The sequence below is a fragment of the Elephantulus edwardii genome, unplaced genomic scaffold (genome assembly GCF_000299155.1).
Source record: "Elephantulus edwardii isolate Elephantulus edwardi_28Jun2011 unplaced genomic scaffold, EleEdw1.0 scaffold00331, whole genome shotgun sequence".
Classification (NCBI taxonomy): Eukaryota; Metazoa; Chordata; class Mammalia; order Macroscelidea; family Macroscelididae; genus Elephantulus; species Elephantulus edwardii.
In genome coordinates, this window is record NW_006400081.1 from 1314838 (window position 1) to 1332439 (window position 17602).

Sequence of the window (17602 nt, forward strand, 5' to 3'; positions counted from 1 at the left end):
GGAGAATATGCTTTCTTTGGTACAAAGATCATTTTTCAATAACATCAAATTCATCTCACTATTTTAAAGTAAAATATTTATTAGAGTAGGTAGAGTTATAGTTCTTTGTCTGTAGAAACCTTTAAACTCTTCTACTATTGTGCTCCTTGGAGCTAAAGATGGTGAAACGTGATCACACAGGCCTTGGGCATGTTGTTAAGAAGAGTTGGTCCCTGGGAAAGGACATCATCTTGGGAAAGACAGCGAGTCAGTGGAGAATAAGAAGTCTCTAAATGAGGTGAATTGACACAGAGATTGTTCTAGTCAACTCAAACATGTCAGAGATCACAAAGATGGCACACTTTAGGACAGAGCTCAGATCAGTTGTTCACTATGAGTCACTATGAATAGATTCACTATGAAAATTTGACGGCACTTAACAACCATCAAAATGAACAACTACTGAATAAAGTTAAAACCATTACTTAATGGTGCTTAAAATTTTGGAGAACTGGTAAAGTAGCATTAGAGAACTGGTAATACAGCATGATATTTGGAGACTTCCCTGTCTCAATGATAAAGCAATAATACTTTCAAATGCTTAAATACACGCAATGATTTGGGGCTTTATGAAAGTAAAACAGGAAGTTATTTACAAAATTTAGCTACTGTTGAATACATGGGCTCAAAATGTTATAGGAAAATATCTGAAAATGTATGTATCTTTCTTTCAGTTACTCAAAATACTACTGCTTTTAGAGCAAATGAAGTGAAGTTTTCAAATATGGAACTACAATGGAAGAGGAACAGTTGTAAGCAGACACTAAGTGACTGGAACATTGAATGTGAGAACCATGAATGTAGCAAAATTAGATATTGTTAAAGAAGAAATAGAACACATATATATTGACATACTAGGTATTGCAGAGATGAGATGGACTGGCATGGAACATTTTGAATCGGACAATCATATGATCTATTACTCCAGAGATGAAAAGGTGAGGAAAAATGGGGCTTCTTTCATAGTTAAAAAAGTCATTTCTAGATCCATCTTGAAATACAATATTGTAAGTTATAGGATAATATCTATATGCATACAAGGAAGTCCCGTGAATACCACTATCTTTCAGATATATGCACCAACAACCAGAGCCAAAGAAGAGGAAATAGAAAACTTCTACCACCTTTACAGCCAGAGATCAATCAAACATGCAATCAAGATTAATTAATAATAATAATAATAATCAGCAGCAACTGGAATGCAAAAGTTGGGAACAGAGAAGAAGGATTAGTAATTGGAAAACATGGACTCGGTGACAGAAATGAAGCTGGAGATAGAATGACTGAATTTTGCACAATCAATGACATGCTCATTGCAAATATGTTTTATAAAAAACAAAAATGCAGGTTATACATGTGGATTTCACCTGCTGGTATGCATATGAACACAAAGGCATTTGACTGTGTGGATCATAATAAGCTGTGACTGACTCTGAGAAGAATGGGAATCCCAGAACACTTGATCGCGCTAATGCGAAACCTGTACTTGGACCAGGAGGCAGTCGTCAGAACAGAGGAAGGAAACATTGTATGGTTCAAAATTGGGAAGGGTGTACAGTAGGGATGTGTTCTATCTCCATACCTTTTTAACCTACATGCAGAACAGATTATCCGGGAGGCTGGCTGTATAAGGAGAAGTGTGGCATCAGGATTTGAGGAAGACTCATCAACAATCTGCCTTATGTAGATGACAAAACCCTGCTTGCTGAAACTCAGGAGGACCTGAAGCGCTTGCTCCAGAAGGTCAAGGCCTTTTATAGGGATTGAGGCTCAATATCAAGAAGAAAAAGATTCTCACCACTGGGCCAATTGGCAGCATCAGGATGGATGGTGAAGAGATTGAGATTGTTCACAGCTTTAGTTTGCTTGGGTCCACAGTAAACACTCTTGGCACCAGAAGCCAGGAAATTAAAAGACGTATTGCCATGGGAAAGTCTGCTGTTAGGGACCTCTCCAAAGTACTAAAGAGCAATGGTATCTCTCTGGAGACTAAGTTGGATCTGATACAGGCCATGGTCTTTGCAATCACTTGTTATGCATCAGAGAGCTGGACAATAACTAGGGAGGATAGGAGGAGAATTGATGCCTTTGAGCTGTGGTGCTAGAGAAGAGTATTGAATATACCATGGACTGCTAAGAAAATGACCAGGGTCATCCTGGAGAGGGTTAAACCAGGCTGTTCCTTGGAGGTAAGGATTCTGAGGCTCCATCTAACATACTTTGGACATGTTGCAAGGAGGGACCAGTCCTTGGAGGACTTCATGCTTGGGAGGTTGGAGTGACAGCACAGGAAAGGAAGACCCTCTATGAGGTGATTGATTCAGTGACTGGCGTAAGAGGGGTAGGTGTGTTGGAGACAGTGAGACTGGTACAGGACAGAGCAGGGTTTAGGGCTGTTGTACATAGGGTCGCTATGAACCGCAAGCGACTCAACAGCACATAACAATAACAACAACAGCACCATTTTACAAGATGTCTTTTACATGTATATTCCACAAGCCATCTTCATGCTGCCGATATCCTAGCTATCAAAAAGAAATAGTAAGACTTTGATCAAACTGTAAACTGGCCCTAATTATACATGCAATTGTAGCTTTTCAAAGCACCTTAAGAGTCTGAAACATTTAAGGTAGTCTAAACCAAACTTTAAACTTAAATGGACTTTTTCAACACTGACAAATTGATTCTACAACAATAAAATCACAGACCTCCTAAAGAAATGTGTAATATCACTATTGTGGTTATGGAGAAGAGTACTAATGTCCCATGGACTGCCAAAAGAACGAACATGTCTTGGAGAAAGTAGAAACAGAATGCTCTTTAGAAGCAAAGACGGTGAAACTTACGTCTCATAAAATTTGTGCATGTTGTCAGGAGAGACTATTGCTTGGAAAGGTACTTTGAAAGTACTTCAATGAGATGGATTGATAGTCACTGTAACAATGGGCTCAAGAGTGTCAAAGATGATGAGGATGTCACAAGACAGATCTACTGTTCATAGGATTGCTATGAGTTGTAGTCTCAAAGTAATAGCATAGTCACAGTTATAGGACAGCACCGCACATGTTCACAATTAGGCCATTTCTATATGCATGCAAACTCTATGTAATATAAATATCTTCTAAAATCCATTACATGAAATATAACAAAATGACAACAACCACAAACACACAGACTCTTTGTTATTGAATCAGACCAACTAATAGCTTACCTTCCAGCTCATTTTCTGGGAGACTGTAACTCACACAAGAAGAGATTTCTCATCTTCCTCCCAGGGAGTCACTGGCAGATTCAAACTGTCCAAGAGGTGCCACTGCCTTTGAGTTATTACGACTCCCTACAGACTCTGCTGCCAGAGCTCCCATGATATTTATTACACGTGGAAAATGTGAACCATTTGGAAGAAGGCTTTGTGCCTGCCACTCTGTTAGCTTCCTGACAAAAGTCAACAAACTGCCAAGTAGTACAACAGCTTATCTCATTTGTCTGACTTTAGAAATCCTGTTTGTTCTCTTGCTTCCTAATCAAACCAGTCATTTGAAAAGCACTTTACCAATGATTACAAAATGTTCAAACTCTCCCCTCCCCCACCTCTCTCTGCCTCTGTGTCTATCTCTCTCTCTCATTACCATGGAGTTGGAACCAACTCAGCTGACTCTGCATTTGGTTTCTGAGGATATAAATCGAATGGGACAGTATTAATCTTTTTTTGTATAGAAATGTAAAATATTGTAATGTTAAATTGTAACATAGCATAGAAAATAAAGTAATGTATGCTTACTAAAACAATTTTGACAGTATTAGGAGTAAGGTTATCTGTGCACACCTTTTACAATATATTCAGAACACCTAATTTTCTTTCCCCTTGCTAAACCTGTACATGAACCAAGAATCAGTCATTCACACACAAGGGTATAATTAATTCATGATTTAAAAGGGTTGTATCATGAATTTCTGGTGGCATAGGCCATAGAAAGTTGCACTGCTCAACTAAAGATCTTGGCTCTCCAGTGGTTCAAATTCACCAGCTTCTCTGTAGGACAAAGATGAGCCATATTCTCTCATACAGTTTAAAGCCATGAAAATCCAATGGAAAGTCAGCTATCTGTCCATTTTGATTTAATAGTGGGAATTTTGTTCCTGAATCTGTATGCAGAAAATATAATCCACAAAGGTAGATTTTTATGGGAAAATGTGGCATTAGGAGAGAGACTCATTAACGAGCTGTGATATGCAGATGACAGAATTTTACTCGCTATAGACTTCAGTATGGATTTTAGTCAACATAAAATATAATCCCTCACAATTGGGTCAATAAGAAACACCATGATAAATGAAGAAAACATTGAAGATGTCAATAATTGCATTTTACTTGGGTCCACAATCAACACTCATGAAACAGCAATTAAGGAGTTTAATAACATATTTTACACTGAGGAATTCTGCTACCAAGGATCTCTATAAAGTGTTAATGAACAAAGACACCACTTTAAATATTAAAGTGCACCTGACTCGAGCCATGATGTTTTCAATTGCTTCATATACATGTGAAAAGTGGGCAATGAATAAGAAAAGCCAGAGTTCATTTGTACTCTTTGTATCATGGTGTTGGTGAAGCGTATTAAATGTGCTACAGATATCATGCTTGGAAAGATGGTCAGCGAAGGAGAGAAGACTTTCAACACAATGGATTAACATGGTGACTGCAGCAGTGGGCTCTAACATGTCAGAGATAGTAAGGATGACACAGGGTAGGGCAGGGTTCATAAGGTCACTGTGAGTACTACTTGACTTGACAGCACCTAACAACAATTAGCAAAAGGGAGCTCTGATAGCCTAGTGGTAGGAAGCCACGGTGCAATCCTGAAGATGTGTGGTTCAAATTCACCAGCTGCTCCATGGAAGAAAGATGGACAATCGCGTCCCATACAATTAATGGCCTCTGAAGACCCACCAGAAGGTCAGCTAGGGGTTGATTCTGCCTCAACAGTACACAACAACAACATGGTCTACTGAAAGAAAAAACAAGTATGTCTTAGAAGTGTTCTTTTGAAGCTACAATGGTAAGATTTTGTTTTTTATATGCTGTATGCATGCTATCAGAAGAACCTGATTTTGGAAAAGTCACTTAATGAAATGAACTGACACAGTGACTGCAGCAATGGGCTTCAGCACCACAGAGAATGGAGGATAGAAGATAGAATAAGGTTTTATTCTGTTGCGTATTGAGTCACTATGAATTGGAATCAGCCTGATGGTACTTCACTACAACAACGACATAGAAAGCAGTAAACAATGAACTTGGTTTTTAGTAGATTTGACCACTAGACTTTTTAGTTGCAATTTTAAATATTTACAAGTTGGATGACAACTACTTTTGGGTAAGGGTTAAAGGAAAACCGAGGACAGCCATAAATGAGCTTATAATCATTCATAGTTATGTAGGAGATACCTGAATGCCTCACACTCTTTAAGAGCTGATGACCTTGCTCAGTGTACATGTTGACTATAATACGGCCATCTGCTGAGGCCCTAACTTCTCATTCTTAACTTGAGAGATGCTTTTTCACTGGAGTTATTTGTAGTTTCTATGTAAGATTCTACTGAAGATTATCCAAAAACGACTGGAGCAGCACATCAGCAGAAAATTGCCAGAAGTCCAGGCTGGGTTTAGAAGGGGTCATGGTACTAGGGATATTGTAGCTGGTGTTAGGTGGATTTTAGCTGAAAGCAGGAAAGACCAGAAGAAAGTCTATCTATGTTTCATTGATTATGCAAAGGCATTCGACTGTGTGGATCATAACAAACTGTGGCTGACTCTGAGAAGAATGGGAATCCCAGAACATTTAATCATGCTAATGTGAAACCTATACTTGGACCAGGAGGCAGTCGTCAGAACAGAGCAGGGTAACACTGCATCGTTCAAAATCGGGAAGGGTGTACGCCAGGGATGCATCCTGTCTCCATACCTTTTCAACATGTATGCAGAGCAGATTATCTGAGAGGCTGGGCTCCATGAAGAGAACTGTGGCATCAGGATAGGTGGAAGATCTATTAACAATTTGTGTTATGCAGATGACACAACTCTGCTTGCTGAAACCGAGGAGGACCTCATGCACTTGCTGCAGAGGGTCAAGGACTGCAGCCTTCAGTATGGACTGAGGCTCAATTTCAAGAAGACAAAGATTCTCACCACTGGACCAATTTGGTAGCATCAGGATGGATGGCTAAGAGATTGAGATTGTTCACAGCTTCAGTTTTCTAGGCTCCACGGTCAACACTCTTGGCACCAGCAGTCAGGAAATAAAAAAACGTATTGTGATGGGAAAGTCAGCTGTTAATGACCTCTCTAAAGTACTCAAGAGCAACAGTGCCTCGCTGGAGACCAAGGTCTTTGCAATCAATCACTTGTTATGCATCAGAGAGTTGGACAATGACTAGGAAGGACAGAAGGAGAACTGAGGCCTTTGAGCTGTGGTGCTGGAGAAGAGTATTGAATGTACCATGGACTGCCAAGAAAACAGATTCATCCTGGAGAGGGTTAAACCAAGCTACTCCTTGGAGGCAAGGATTCTGGGGCTTTGTCTGACATACTTTGGGCATGTTGCAAGGAGGGACAGGTCCTTGGAGAGGGACATCATGCTTGGGAGGGTGGAGGGACAGCGCAAGAGGGGAAGACCCTCTATGAGATGGATTGATTTAGTGACTGGGGTAATCGGGATGGGTGTGTCAGAGGCAGTGCGATTGGCACAGGATAGAGCAGGGTTTAGGGCTGTTGTACAAAGGGTCGCTACAAGTCGCAAACCACTCAACGGCACATAACAACAACAACATGTTATTCATGAATATATCCCAGATTGCATATATGGAGAAATTCTGAGTCTGGTTAAGTAAAATAGCAACCTAGTTAGAATGACATATAAATAGGTAACAAGTTCAAATTAGTATCTTCTTACATTTACAGGTTAAGGTCTTTGGATAGCACAAATGGCTTGTATTATACTTTTTTGTATTACTTATTATGTATCTGAGAGCTGGACAATGACTAAAAATGACAGAAGAATTAATGGTTTTGAGTTGTGGGAAGGAGTACTGGATATCCCTTGGACTGTCAAAAGAATAAATGGGTTATGTCTTGGAGAAAATGCAACAAGGCTGTTCCTTACAAGCAAGGACATTTCATCTTATCCTTTGGGCACATTGTCAGGAAAGCCCAGTTTTCGTAAAGGACATTATGCTTGGAAAGGAGGAAGGTCAAAGAAAGATAGAATACCCTCAGCAAGACAGATGTACATACTGACTGCAGCAATGGACTTGAGCATATCAGAGATGATGAGTACAGCACTTGATTGAGCAAAGATAGGATCCATTTTTCACTGTGAGTAATAATCAACTCAATGACAAGTAACTAAAAGAGTATTGATCTGATGGTGGATGGCTAATACACACCCTGGAGTGCTGTGAGAACAAGTCCTGCTGACTTGCTTCTGTAACAGTTACAACCAAGACAGAAGAGCTCTGCAGGAGCTTGCTAGGAGGTGGACTTCACTGGGTGGCAATGGGTGTGCTTTGTTCTTTATGGGTGAATGAGTACACAACTCTAAAATTTATCTGTAAAATAAATAGAAATTACATAAAAACATCGACATTTGTATTTTTAAAGAAAGAGGAGAAAATTGAAAGTGGTATCTCTTCAAATCAATATTGTTTTCCTAGAGGGTGAGAATTCAATATCGAATTAGAGTACACTAATAAACAGATCACAAAATTGACCCTGGTCAAATACAGTTTAAAAAGCTGAGTTGTTTTATAAGAAATAAATAAATTAATCTAATTATTTATTTGGCCCAATATCCATAAAACATATTGCCATTGACTTGGAATTGATTCCTCGCTGACCCTTCAGTAGGTTTTGAGAGGCAATAAATCACAGGAGGAGAGTGTCCATCCCTCTCTCTCTCTGGGCTGCTGGTGGATCCAAACTATTGGAGAGGTGCCACATTTGGATTAGCGGTACAACTCCCCAAAGACTAGGTCACTAGATCTCTAAAAGAGATAATGAAGAGTAGAGAGGGAATCAGAGAATTGGGTTGCTGGACCAAAAATCAAGAAACATCTTGAGGGATTGTAATAAATATCATAAATATAACACATGTGAATTGTCAGAAAGGCAATTTGCTCTTTAAACAATCAAAATAAAAAGTTAAGACAAAGCAAAACAACAAGAAGTTGTCAGAACACAAAGGACTAAGCACATAGTAATTCTGACAGCTGGAAGAACTGATTTTGGAAAAGCCTCTCCTCACAGTGGCAAATATGTACTAAATCACGCAGCATTTAGATGTCAAGGATTTTGTTTTATATGTTTGTTGTTGTTGTTAAGTGCTGTCGAGTCGCAGGCAACTCACAGTGACCCTATGAAGAGAGTACTCAACATTTGGGTGTCTCTCATCCTCTCTTAAGGTTCATAGGGTTTTCCGTAGGCAAGCTATTATGGAAGTGGATGCCACTCCTCCTTCTAAGTTATTTTTTTATATAAACGGACAATAAAGTAGCACTAAAAATCAATGACAGAAAAAAGAGAAATAGCTTGACAATTCTTATTGGACAAACATAGCAGTAATTCTACAGGGAAAGAATTAAAATTTTGGTTTTTAAGATGAAACATGATGGGTTGCTTGATTTTGTCCTCCTTGTAAGGGTACATATTTTAAGACTAATAGTTTAAAAGAAAAGGGCAAAGATCACTTCAGCAAAAATAGTGGGTTTTGAGAGAAAAATACACTTTTAAATGCTGCTCTGGTGGCCTAGTGGTAAAAAGTTGTTTATCAACCTAAGACACATGATTCCAATCCACCAGGTGGGAGAAAGATGGGCTATCTCTTCTCATGTGATTTAAAATCTCTGAAAAGACACTAGAGGGTCAGTTATAAGTGGGTTCCAACTTGATGGTACACAACAACAACAATTCCACTATGCTGTCTGTTGCATGAAGGGAGTGGTCTTAGGTCAATTATCATGAACTCCGTGTATTTTTAGTGAAAATTCTTCATCATTTCTGACACACTTGAGTTCACTGCTGCTGTTACTGTCAATCCATCTCATTGAAGGTCTTCCTCTTTTTCAATGACCCTCCACCTTTCTTCCCATTATGACTTTTTCCAAGGAACAGCCCTCCTAGCAACATGCGCAAAGTATGTCAAATGAATCTTTGCCATCTTTGTATCTAAGGAGTACTGTGGTTGCACTTTCTCCAAGACATAGTTGTTTGTCCTTTTGGCCATTCATAAGATATTCAGTATTCAGTATCTATAATACCACAACTCGAATGCATTGATTCTACTTGTTGTTGTTGTTGTTATGTGCCGTCGAGTCGTTTGCAACTCATAGCGACCTATGTCATCTTAATTTACTGTCCAGTTGCATGGAATGTCTCTGAAAGGACCATGGCCTGAATTGTTCACACCACTGTGACCAAAGCAAAACATCTTTTGATTTCTTAATGATACCAAGAGTATTGATTTCAAATACATGACATCACTGATGATTTCAATCTCTTCTCCATCTATTATGATGCTATTTATCAGTCCAGAACTGAGCATTTTCTTTTCTTGATGTTGAGATCTAATCCATATCGAAGGCTTCAGTCCTTAATCCTCTGCAGCAAGAGCCTAAAGTCCTCACTTTTGGCAAACAAGGCTGTGTAATCTTCTTAAGATTGTTGATGAGTCTTCCTCATATCCTGATGTCACATTCTTCCTTATAATGGCCAGCTTCTGGAATGATCTGCTCAGACTGGGTAAGTATGCAGGAAGGATACAATGTTAGCACTTACCTATCCTGATTTTAAACCATGTGGTCCGTACAATAGCTTCTTGGTCTAAGTGTATGCTTGTGGTGTTGTTAGAAGCTATTGAGTCAAGTATGACTCAAAGTGATCCTATTAACAACAGATCTTAACTCTGTCCTATCCTGTGCCATTCTCACTATCTAAGATTCACAGCCCAAGGCTGCATCTGTTAGATGAAACATGTCAATTAGTGTTTTTTTCTTGGTCTTTAGTATATTCTCTTTAGTCTTCCTTCTTCTTTGTCCAGCTTTTGCATACATTTAAGGCAACTAACAATATGATGGTTTGGATCAGGCACACATAACTCTTGACAGGGACATTCTTGTTCTTTAACACTGATTTTTTTTTTACTGCCACTTTCATGGGTTTTAACTATGTATCCAAGTAAAATAAAATCACTGAGAATGTCAAACTTTTATCTATTTTTGTGATGTTATTTACTGGTTCAGTTGTGAAAATTTTTGTTTTTTTTATACTAATATTGTGTAGTCTTTGCTCTTTATTATTAAGTACTTAAGTCTTCTTTACTACCAGTAAGCAAGGCTGTATCATCTACATAAACACACAACTTGTGCAGGAGTCCTCCTCCAAGTCCTCATGGTACATTCTTTTTCATACAGCCTAGCTCCTCAAATTATTACTCAGAATACCAAATAAGTATGGGCAAAAGATTTTTGTTGTTGTTATGTGCCACTGAGTCACCTGTGACTCACATCAACCCTTTGTACAACAGCCCTAAATCCTGCTCTATACTGTGCCAATCTTATTGTCTCGGATACACACCTACCTCCAATACCCTAGTCACTCAATCAATCCATCTCATCGAGGGTCTTCCTCTCTTGTGCTGTCCCTCCACCCTCCTAAGCATGACGTCCCTCTCCAAGGACTGTCCCTTCTCCCTCCTAAGCATGATGTCCCTCTTCAAGGACTGCCTCCTTGCAACTTGCCCAAAGTATGTCAGATGAAGCTTCAGAATCCTTGCCTCCAAGGAGCAGCGTGATTTCAAACTCTCTAGGACGAACTTGTTTGTTCTCTTGGCAGTCCATGGTATGTTGAATACTCTTCTCCAGCACCACAGCTCAAAGACATCAACTCTGCTTCTATCATCCCTAGTCATTGTCCAGCTCTCTGATACATAGCAAGTAATTGCAAAGACCATGGCCGGTAATAGGCACCCTTTAGTCTCCAGACTGACATCATTGCTCTTCAGTACTTTGAAGAGGTCTCTGACAGCAGATTTCCCCAGTGCAATTTGTCTTTATATTTCCTGGTTGCTGGTACCAAGAGCGTTGTTGATTGTGGAGCCAAGTAAACAAAAGGATTCAACCCTAAAATACACTTCTCCTAATTTAAACCAAGTAGTGTTCTCTCATTCTCTTTGAAATACAGATTCTTAAGTCTATGTACAAGTTCTACATGAGCTCAATTTAAGTGTTTAGGAATTGCTACTTTTTTGATGGTTATGCGTATCCATTAGAGCCACAAAGTTCAATACACTGTGTATAAAATACAAGCAAACCACTTTCTGGCACCCTCTACTTTCAGGCAAGTTCTATTTGATGTCAGCAATAATATCTCTGTTCCAAATGATTTTCTGAAGTCACCTGGAACTTCTGGCAGTTCTCTGTTGATGTTCTGCTACAACTACTCTTTAATTATCTTCATCAAAATTTCACTTGCATGAGACACTAATGAAATTTTTCAAAGACTTCCTCCTTCATTTGGATCACTTTGTTTGGAATGGGTACAAACACAGATACCTTCCAGTCTCTTGGCATTGGAGCATAAAAGTCACACAGGAACTCCTAAGTGGTTACCTGAATGTCACAAAATATATGTGCTCCGTGGTTATGAATCACTTGTGGCACATCCCTCAATTGCTGACACTTGTTTCAGTAGATGCTATGCTTTATTACTTAACAACTACAATTATTGGGAGGTTCCAGAATTCTCTTTTCCTGTTGTTCCTTTAGCTCTAGTCTTGTCTTCAGGTACAATAAAATAACACTACACAATTTCCCATAAGACGTCTTTAAAAATATTTAATGATAATTCTTACTTTTGCTATACTGCCTTTGTTCCACACCAAATCTTCTCAGTTGTTTCAATTTTTTTTTCTCTGAAACTTAATTTAGAAACCTGAAACTGTTCACTGGTACTTTTGGGGAATTAACATTGCAAACATACAACAGGAGTGGCAGCAAGAGAGTGGAGTTCCTTGAGAATTCTCCTGTAAGATGAGAGAGCCTACAAATTCAAGTGTCCTGCTTTTTGCAATTGTATAGAAGCAGGCATGTGGAAAAGGCTGGATTCACTGTTTTAATCCAGAACAGACTTCAAATGCCAATGTAAGTTTAATGAATATTATAATGATTTCTTAAAATACTGGACTGATAAGAAACATCATGATAAGTGGAGAGGATATTGAAAGTGTCAACAGCTTCATTTTGCTTGAATCCACAATTAACAACCTTGGTACCAGCATTCAGGAAATAGAGAGATGCACTGCACTGGGAAAATCTGCAGTTAGGGACCCCTTCAAATTATTAAGGAGTAATGATGTCAGTTTAAGGACTAAGATGCATCTGATTTATGCCATAGACTTTCTGATCACTTGCTATACAATTGAGAGCTAGACAATAAATAAGGATGACAGAAGAAAAAATGATGCCTTTGAGCTGTGGTGGTGAAGAAAAGTACTGAACACCCCATGGATAGCCAAGAGAATAGACAGATTTATCTTAGAGAAGGCACAGCCAAATGCTCTTTGAAGGCAAGAATGATGAGGCTACACTTCACATACTTTGGGCATGTTGCCAGGAGGAACTGTTCCTTGGAGGGGGACATGATACTGGCAAAGGGAGGAAGACCCTTGACCACGTGGATTGACACAGTGATTGCTGCAATTGGCTCTAGTGTATCAGGAATTATGAGGATGGCACAGTATAGGACAGGGTTCCGATCTTTTGTTCATAGAGTCACTATGTGTTATACTCGACTCAGCACCTAAAAACAGCAGTCAAGTTTCTCTTTCTTAGAGTTCCTCCACCAGCATCATCAACTGTCACAAATTGTTCCCAAGATAGTGACCCTTCATAGGTTTCCAAGGCTGTAAATCTTTATGGGAAGTGATTGATGACCTTTCTCCTTGGGGTGCCTGGTGGATATGAACCACTGACTTTTATGCTGGCAACAAAACACAAAACATACTATATACCATCAGGACTCCTTTTGTAGAGCTCTTCAGATAAGACCATATGTATCCCTTCCCAAACTTGATTTACATTAAATTCTTATAAAATGCCATACCCATATTTTAGATAATGATTCTTATTTCTTCTTCACAAAGAATGTTAGGCACCATTAGCTTCTCATCATGGATGTATTTTCTATTCAAAGGACGCCTGCTAGGTAATAGAGAGGTGCTTTCCAACCTCCAAGAACTATTCTTACCAAAACGGGCAAGAAAAGATTGTGTCACAGAGGTGTGAAGTGCTATGATGCATCATTTAATTCTTGATAATTAAGAGGAGGCATCAAATGACAAGTGAAGACAATGCAGAGAAAAGGATGATAAATATTGAGGAGATAATTAAATAACAGAAACTCAAGCTGACATTATTGCTCCTCAACAATTTGGAGAGGTCCCTGATTACAGACTTTCCCAATGCAACATGTCTCTTGATCTCCTGACTGCTGGTACGAAGGGTGTGGATTGTGGATCCAAGTAAGATTAAATCATTGTCAGTTTCAATCTTTTCTCCATCTAACATGGTGTTGCCTATCCATCCAATGGCTAGAATTTTTGTTTTCTTGATGTTCAGATGCAATCCATGTTGAATGCTGCAGTCTTTAATCTTCTACAGCAACTGATTCAAGTCCCCCTCACTTTCAGCAAGCAAGGTTATGTCATAAGCATAACAAAGTTTATTGAGGAGTCTTCCTCCTAGCCTGATGCTACACCCTTCTTTTTTTTAAGTTTAAATGCATTTTATTTTTAGACAACGTATGACATATTTTCCCTTTAAAAAATGCCTCCACTCCAAATAAATGAAGGTCAAAATTAAAATGGAGAGCTCAAGATGGTATCTCAGTCCCATTTGTCTAAGTTCTGGTGTGGTGATGAAAAGCAGCAGCCAGATAAGATGACAGGTGATGGATCCAAAGAAGTGCCAAATTTGTTAACATTTCTTCATTTCTAAACCATCCTTAAAGAAAATCATGTATGGAGTCACACCATCCTCACGGTAGTTCAGCAGAGCAACCATGCCATCTGGATCCATGTTTTCACCAATAAAGAACTGGTAGTTTTTGAAATTAGCAAGGATGTGCTTGATCTGTTCTGCAGCCCCTGTCATAAAAGGTTTTACTCTTTCTGGCTTCTGTTCTTCAAGTTTGCCTTTGATTGATTCCATGTAATACCTGATGTACTTCTTGTAGGCTTCTTTTGTGAAGCTGGTTTCCTGCAAGTGATGGTTCATGACGATGTCAACACCAGTGATTACTGTACTTTCGGTTCCTTCACAATCGGTGCCTTCAGCAGAGGCATTTCCACCAATGAGCGAGTCATCAATGTTACCCTCCGTCCTACTGACCATCTTCCCCTCCACCTCCAGGCACAGTCCGTCCGCGATCTCCCGGATTTTGTAGATGTCGGAGAACAGCTCATCGCGGCTGATGAGGTCCCGGTAGATGATCATGATGGCGGCAAGGAGACGATGGCGGTGCTAGCTGAGCAGGAGCTGGAGATCTGAGCGAGCGCGGTGCAGCCAGAGGGGCACTCAGGGGGAGGGGGGAGCGGGCGGAAAAGGCCGACTCAGCCGCTCCCCCTGCTACACCCTTCTTAAGAGACCAGCTTCTCAAATAATCTTAATTTGAGAACGAAGGTGCATCTGATTAAGGCCATGGTCTTTTCAATCACCTGCTATGCTGCTGAGATGTGGGCAATGATTTAGGATGACAGAAGAAGAACTGATGCCTTTTAAGCTGTGGTGCTTGAAAAGAGTGTTGGATGGACTGCCAAAAGGACAAACAGATACATTTTTGGAGAAGCTGCAGCCAGAGTGCTCTCTGAGGCAAAGGTGATGAAGTTTTGTCTCACACACTTTAGGCATGTTGTTAGGGGACGCTATTCCTTTGAGAAGGACATCATGCTTACAAAGGTGGAGATTCAGTATAGGAGACGATGACCCTCAACCATGTGGATTGACAACAGTGACCGAAGCATGGGCTTGACAGTGTCAGAGATTAGGAGGATGACACAGGTTAGGACAGGATTAGATCTGTTGTTTATAGGGTTGCTGTGAGAGGTTATGACAGGGTCCAGATCTGTCGTTTATAGGGTCGCTGTGGGTCATACTCAGCCCTTCAGCATCTAACAATGAACACCAACACAATACAAGACAACAGAAACTATCATATTTACCTGATCTGAGCCTATGTTACCACCATCCAAGGCTCTAATGGACATGTATTCAATTTCAGAAAGATGAGTAATTCATTCACAGTAGCAATGTGACCTAAACAGTCCTGGCTAACATACTGATCCTACTAGCACTACACGGAGGAAATAGTCTGACAGCAGTATGACAGAAGAAATCTATTTGGAAGAAATAGAAGGCTTTGATTTGAAGACACAGGGTCCTAAGTGAAAAAGTGGAGCAGATTCATAAGTTATGAGCTCTAAAGAATAATCAGAGCTTCAGAGTCGACTGGGGAATTGGAAGCAGAGGAGAAAGAGGAGTTCAAAAGAGAACTACCCATTTCTAGCTGAGCGAATGTTAGTGATGACCGTAATGTGAGCATGCATTACAAAGAGGTAGACTTAGCCTGAGAAAAGAGGATGAACAGAATGTTAGAGGTGTTAGGAACCAGGATGAGAAAAGATGTCCATCAGATAGTGAAACTAAATAATGAGATAGAAGTTGAAGTTGGTCTAGATATGCTGAAATCTCTTCTGCACACAATGCATTCGGGATTGCCCATCATTTTAAATATGCGGACACTTAATATGTGTGCTGAGCTCTGTTCAGAACAACAAGCATAACTCTTACTGTGATGTGGACATTATTACTTCAATGCTAGCTGAGATCAAGAAATCAAACAAGGTTTGTAGGAACTACATGCTACAGATGGCTTATATTTTGGTTTGCAGTCAATAAAAATTCTCAGACTTTTTTTCATCTACAGAAAGTTTTTCTGTCTTTTATCTGTATGATAACTTTTTAAAAAATTAAATATAGGATTTTATGTTTATCTCTGTTATATTTAATCATTCTGGTTTTAACCCAGCAGTTCAGCCTGCCAGAAAATTTCATATTGCTAAATAAGGGCTACCAATCAGTTGTTTTCTATATTCTCTGGAGAAACTTTGAGTTAAAAATGTATCATGAAAGATTTCGGTAAGAGAAACAATTTGTTAAAGCAAGGATCAGAGAAGTTGAAACATTAAAGGGAAAATTCAGGATTTAAATTTTGTCATTTAAATTTTCAAATCAACCACCAGTAAAAAAAAAATCTTATATTTAAAAAGATAAAGGCAGAAAGAAATAAAAGGAATAGAAAACAAAAATTGAAAGTATCAATTAAAAAAATCATAAAGTTTCAACTGCGGGAACCATTATTGATTTCTCTAAGGCAAATGGTGGCTTTTACTTTGCATTTCAGGAGCCCTGACAGTACAATGGTTAAGCAGGTTGTGTTAACCAAAAGGTCAGTGACTCAAATCTACTCGCTACTGAACAGGAAGACCAGGTGACGTGCTTCTATAACACAGGTCTGGAAATGCTCCGAGGAAATGCGATTTTGTCAGACAGTCACTATGAATCAAAAGTGACTTTGAAGGCACACAGCAAGAAGGCTGAACTCCAAATGACCTTTGATTTATACTTGCCATGACATTTATAAGCTAGATGAACCCTCATTTATTTTTGTCTTCTCTTTCTATTGGGCCATGAAGAACTTGACAAAAGGGATTATACTGGTCATTACATCCCAAAATATATGTCGTTATGTGGCATCAAGTTGGAACTGACTTTGAGTTGGCAGTGCAACTCCTTATCACTAAAGCCACCAGAATTTCTTTCAAAATATACTGTCTTGTTGTTGTGTGCCATCAAGTTGAAATCAACTCATAGCTGATCCTACAGTATATTTTCAGGGGCAGCAAATCACATGAAGGAGATTATCCATTCTTCTCCCATGGAGCAGCTGGTGAATTTGAACTGCCTGCCTTTTGCAAATCCTTACCAGTGGGCCACCAGAGCTCCCTTCAAAATATATAGCGAACAGTAGATGTTTTGACTTAAAAAAATCAATCAATGAATTTGTGGGGAAAATGAAGAGGAAAGAATTCTGTTGTTTCATCAGTAAAAAGTAGGTAGATCAGGGCCATGCCCATCAGATGGTTTGTGTACTGTGTTACTCTGATGGTAGCAGTTTTACCAATAGTATTTCAAATGTCACCAGAATGTCCAAATTGAGACGGACTGGGAAAAGAGGCCTGGTAACATGCTTCGAACTAGCCAGTGAAACCCTGTGGGTCACAGGAGGACATTGCTGAGTATGCTGGCAGATGATGAACACTATGGGAAGAAACTAAAAAATGCACAGTGACAGTACTAAGCAATGGTTTGCTGGGGTTTATATGAAGTTATCAAGGATCGAAACTAATTCCATAACAATGAACAGCCAGACAGTCAAGATCCAAATGTC

At 39.4% G+C, this 17602-nt stretch overlaps 1 protein-coding gene across 1 annotated transcript; it reads right to left on the bottom strand.

The window, feature by feature from the left end:
• Window positions 1-13866: 13866 nt before the first annotated feature.
• On the bottom strand, window positions 13867-14693 carry LOC102864859 (translationally-controlled tumor protein-like). Its single transcript, XM_006901558.1, has one exon. It carries the CDS (start codon window positions 14587-14589, stop codon window positions 14071-14073), a length of 519 nt encoding a protein of 172 aa, XP_006901620.1. The 5' UTR covers window positions 14590-14693; the 3' UTR covers window positions 13867-14070.
• Window positions 14694-17602: the final 2909 nt, after the last annotated feature.

Excerpts from the sequence above, each read along its gene's own strand:
- LOC102864859 (XM_006901558.1), bottom strand. The coding sequence starts at position 14,589 with ATGATCATCTACCGGGACCTCATCAGCCGCGATGAGCTGTTCTCCGAC.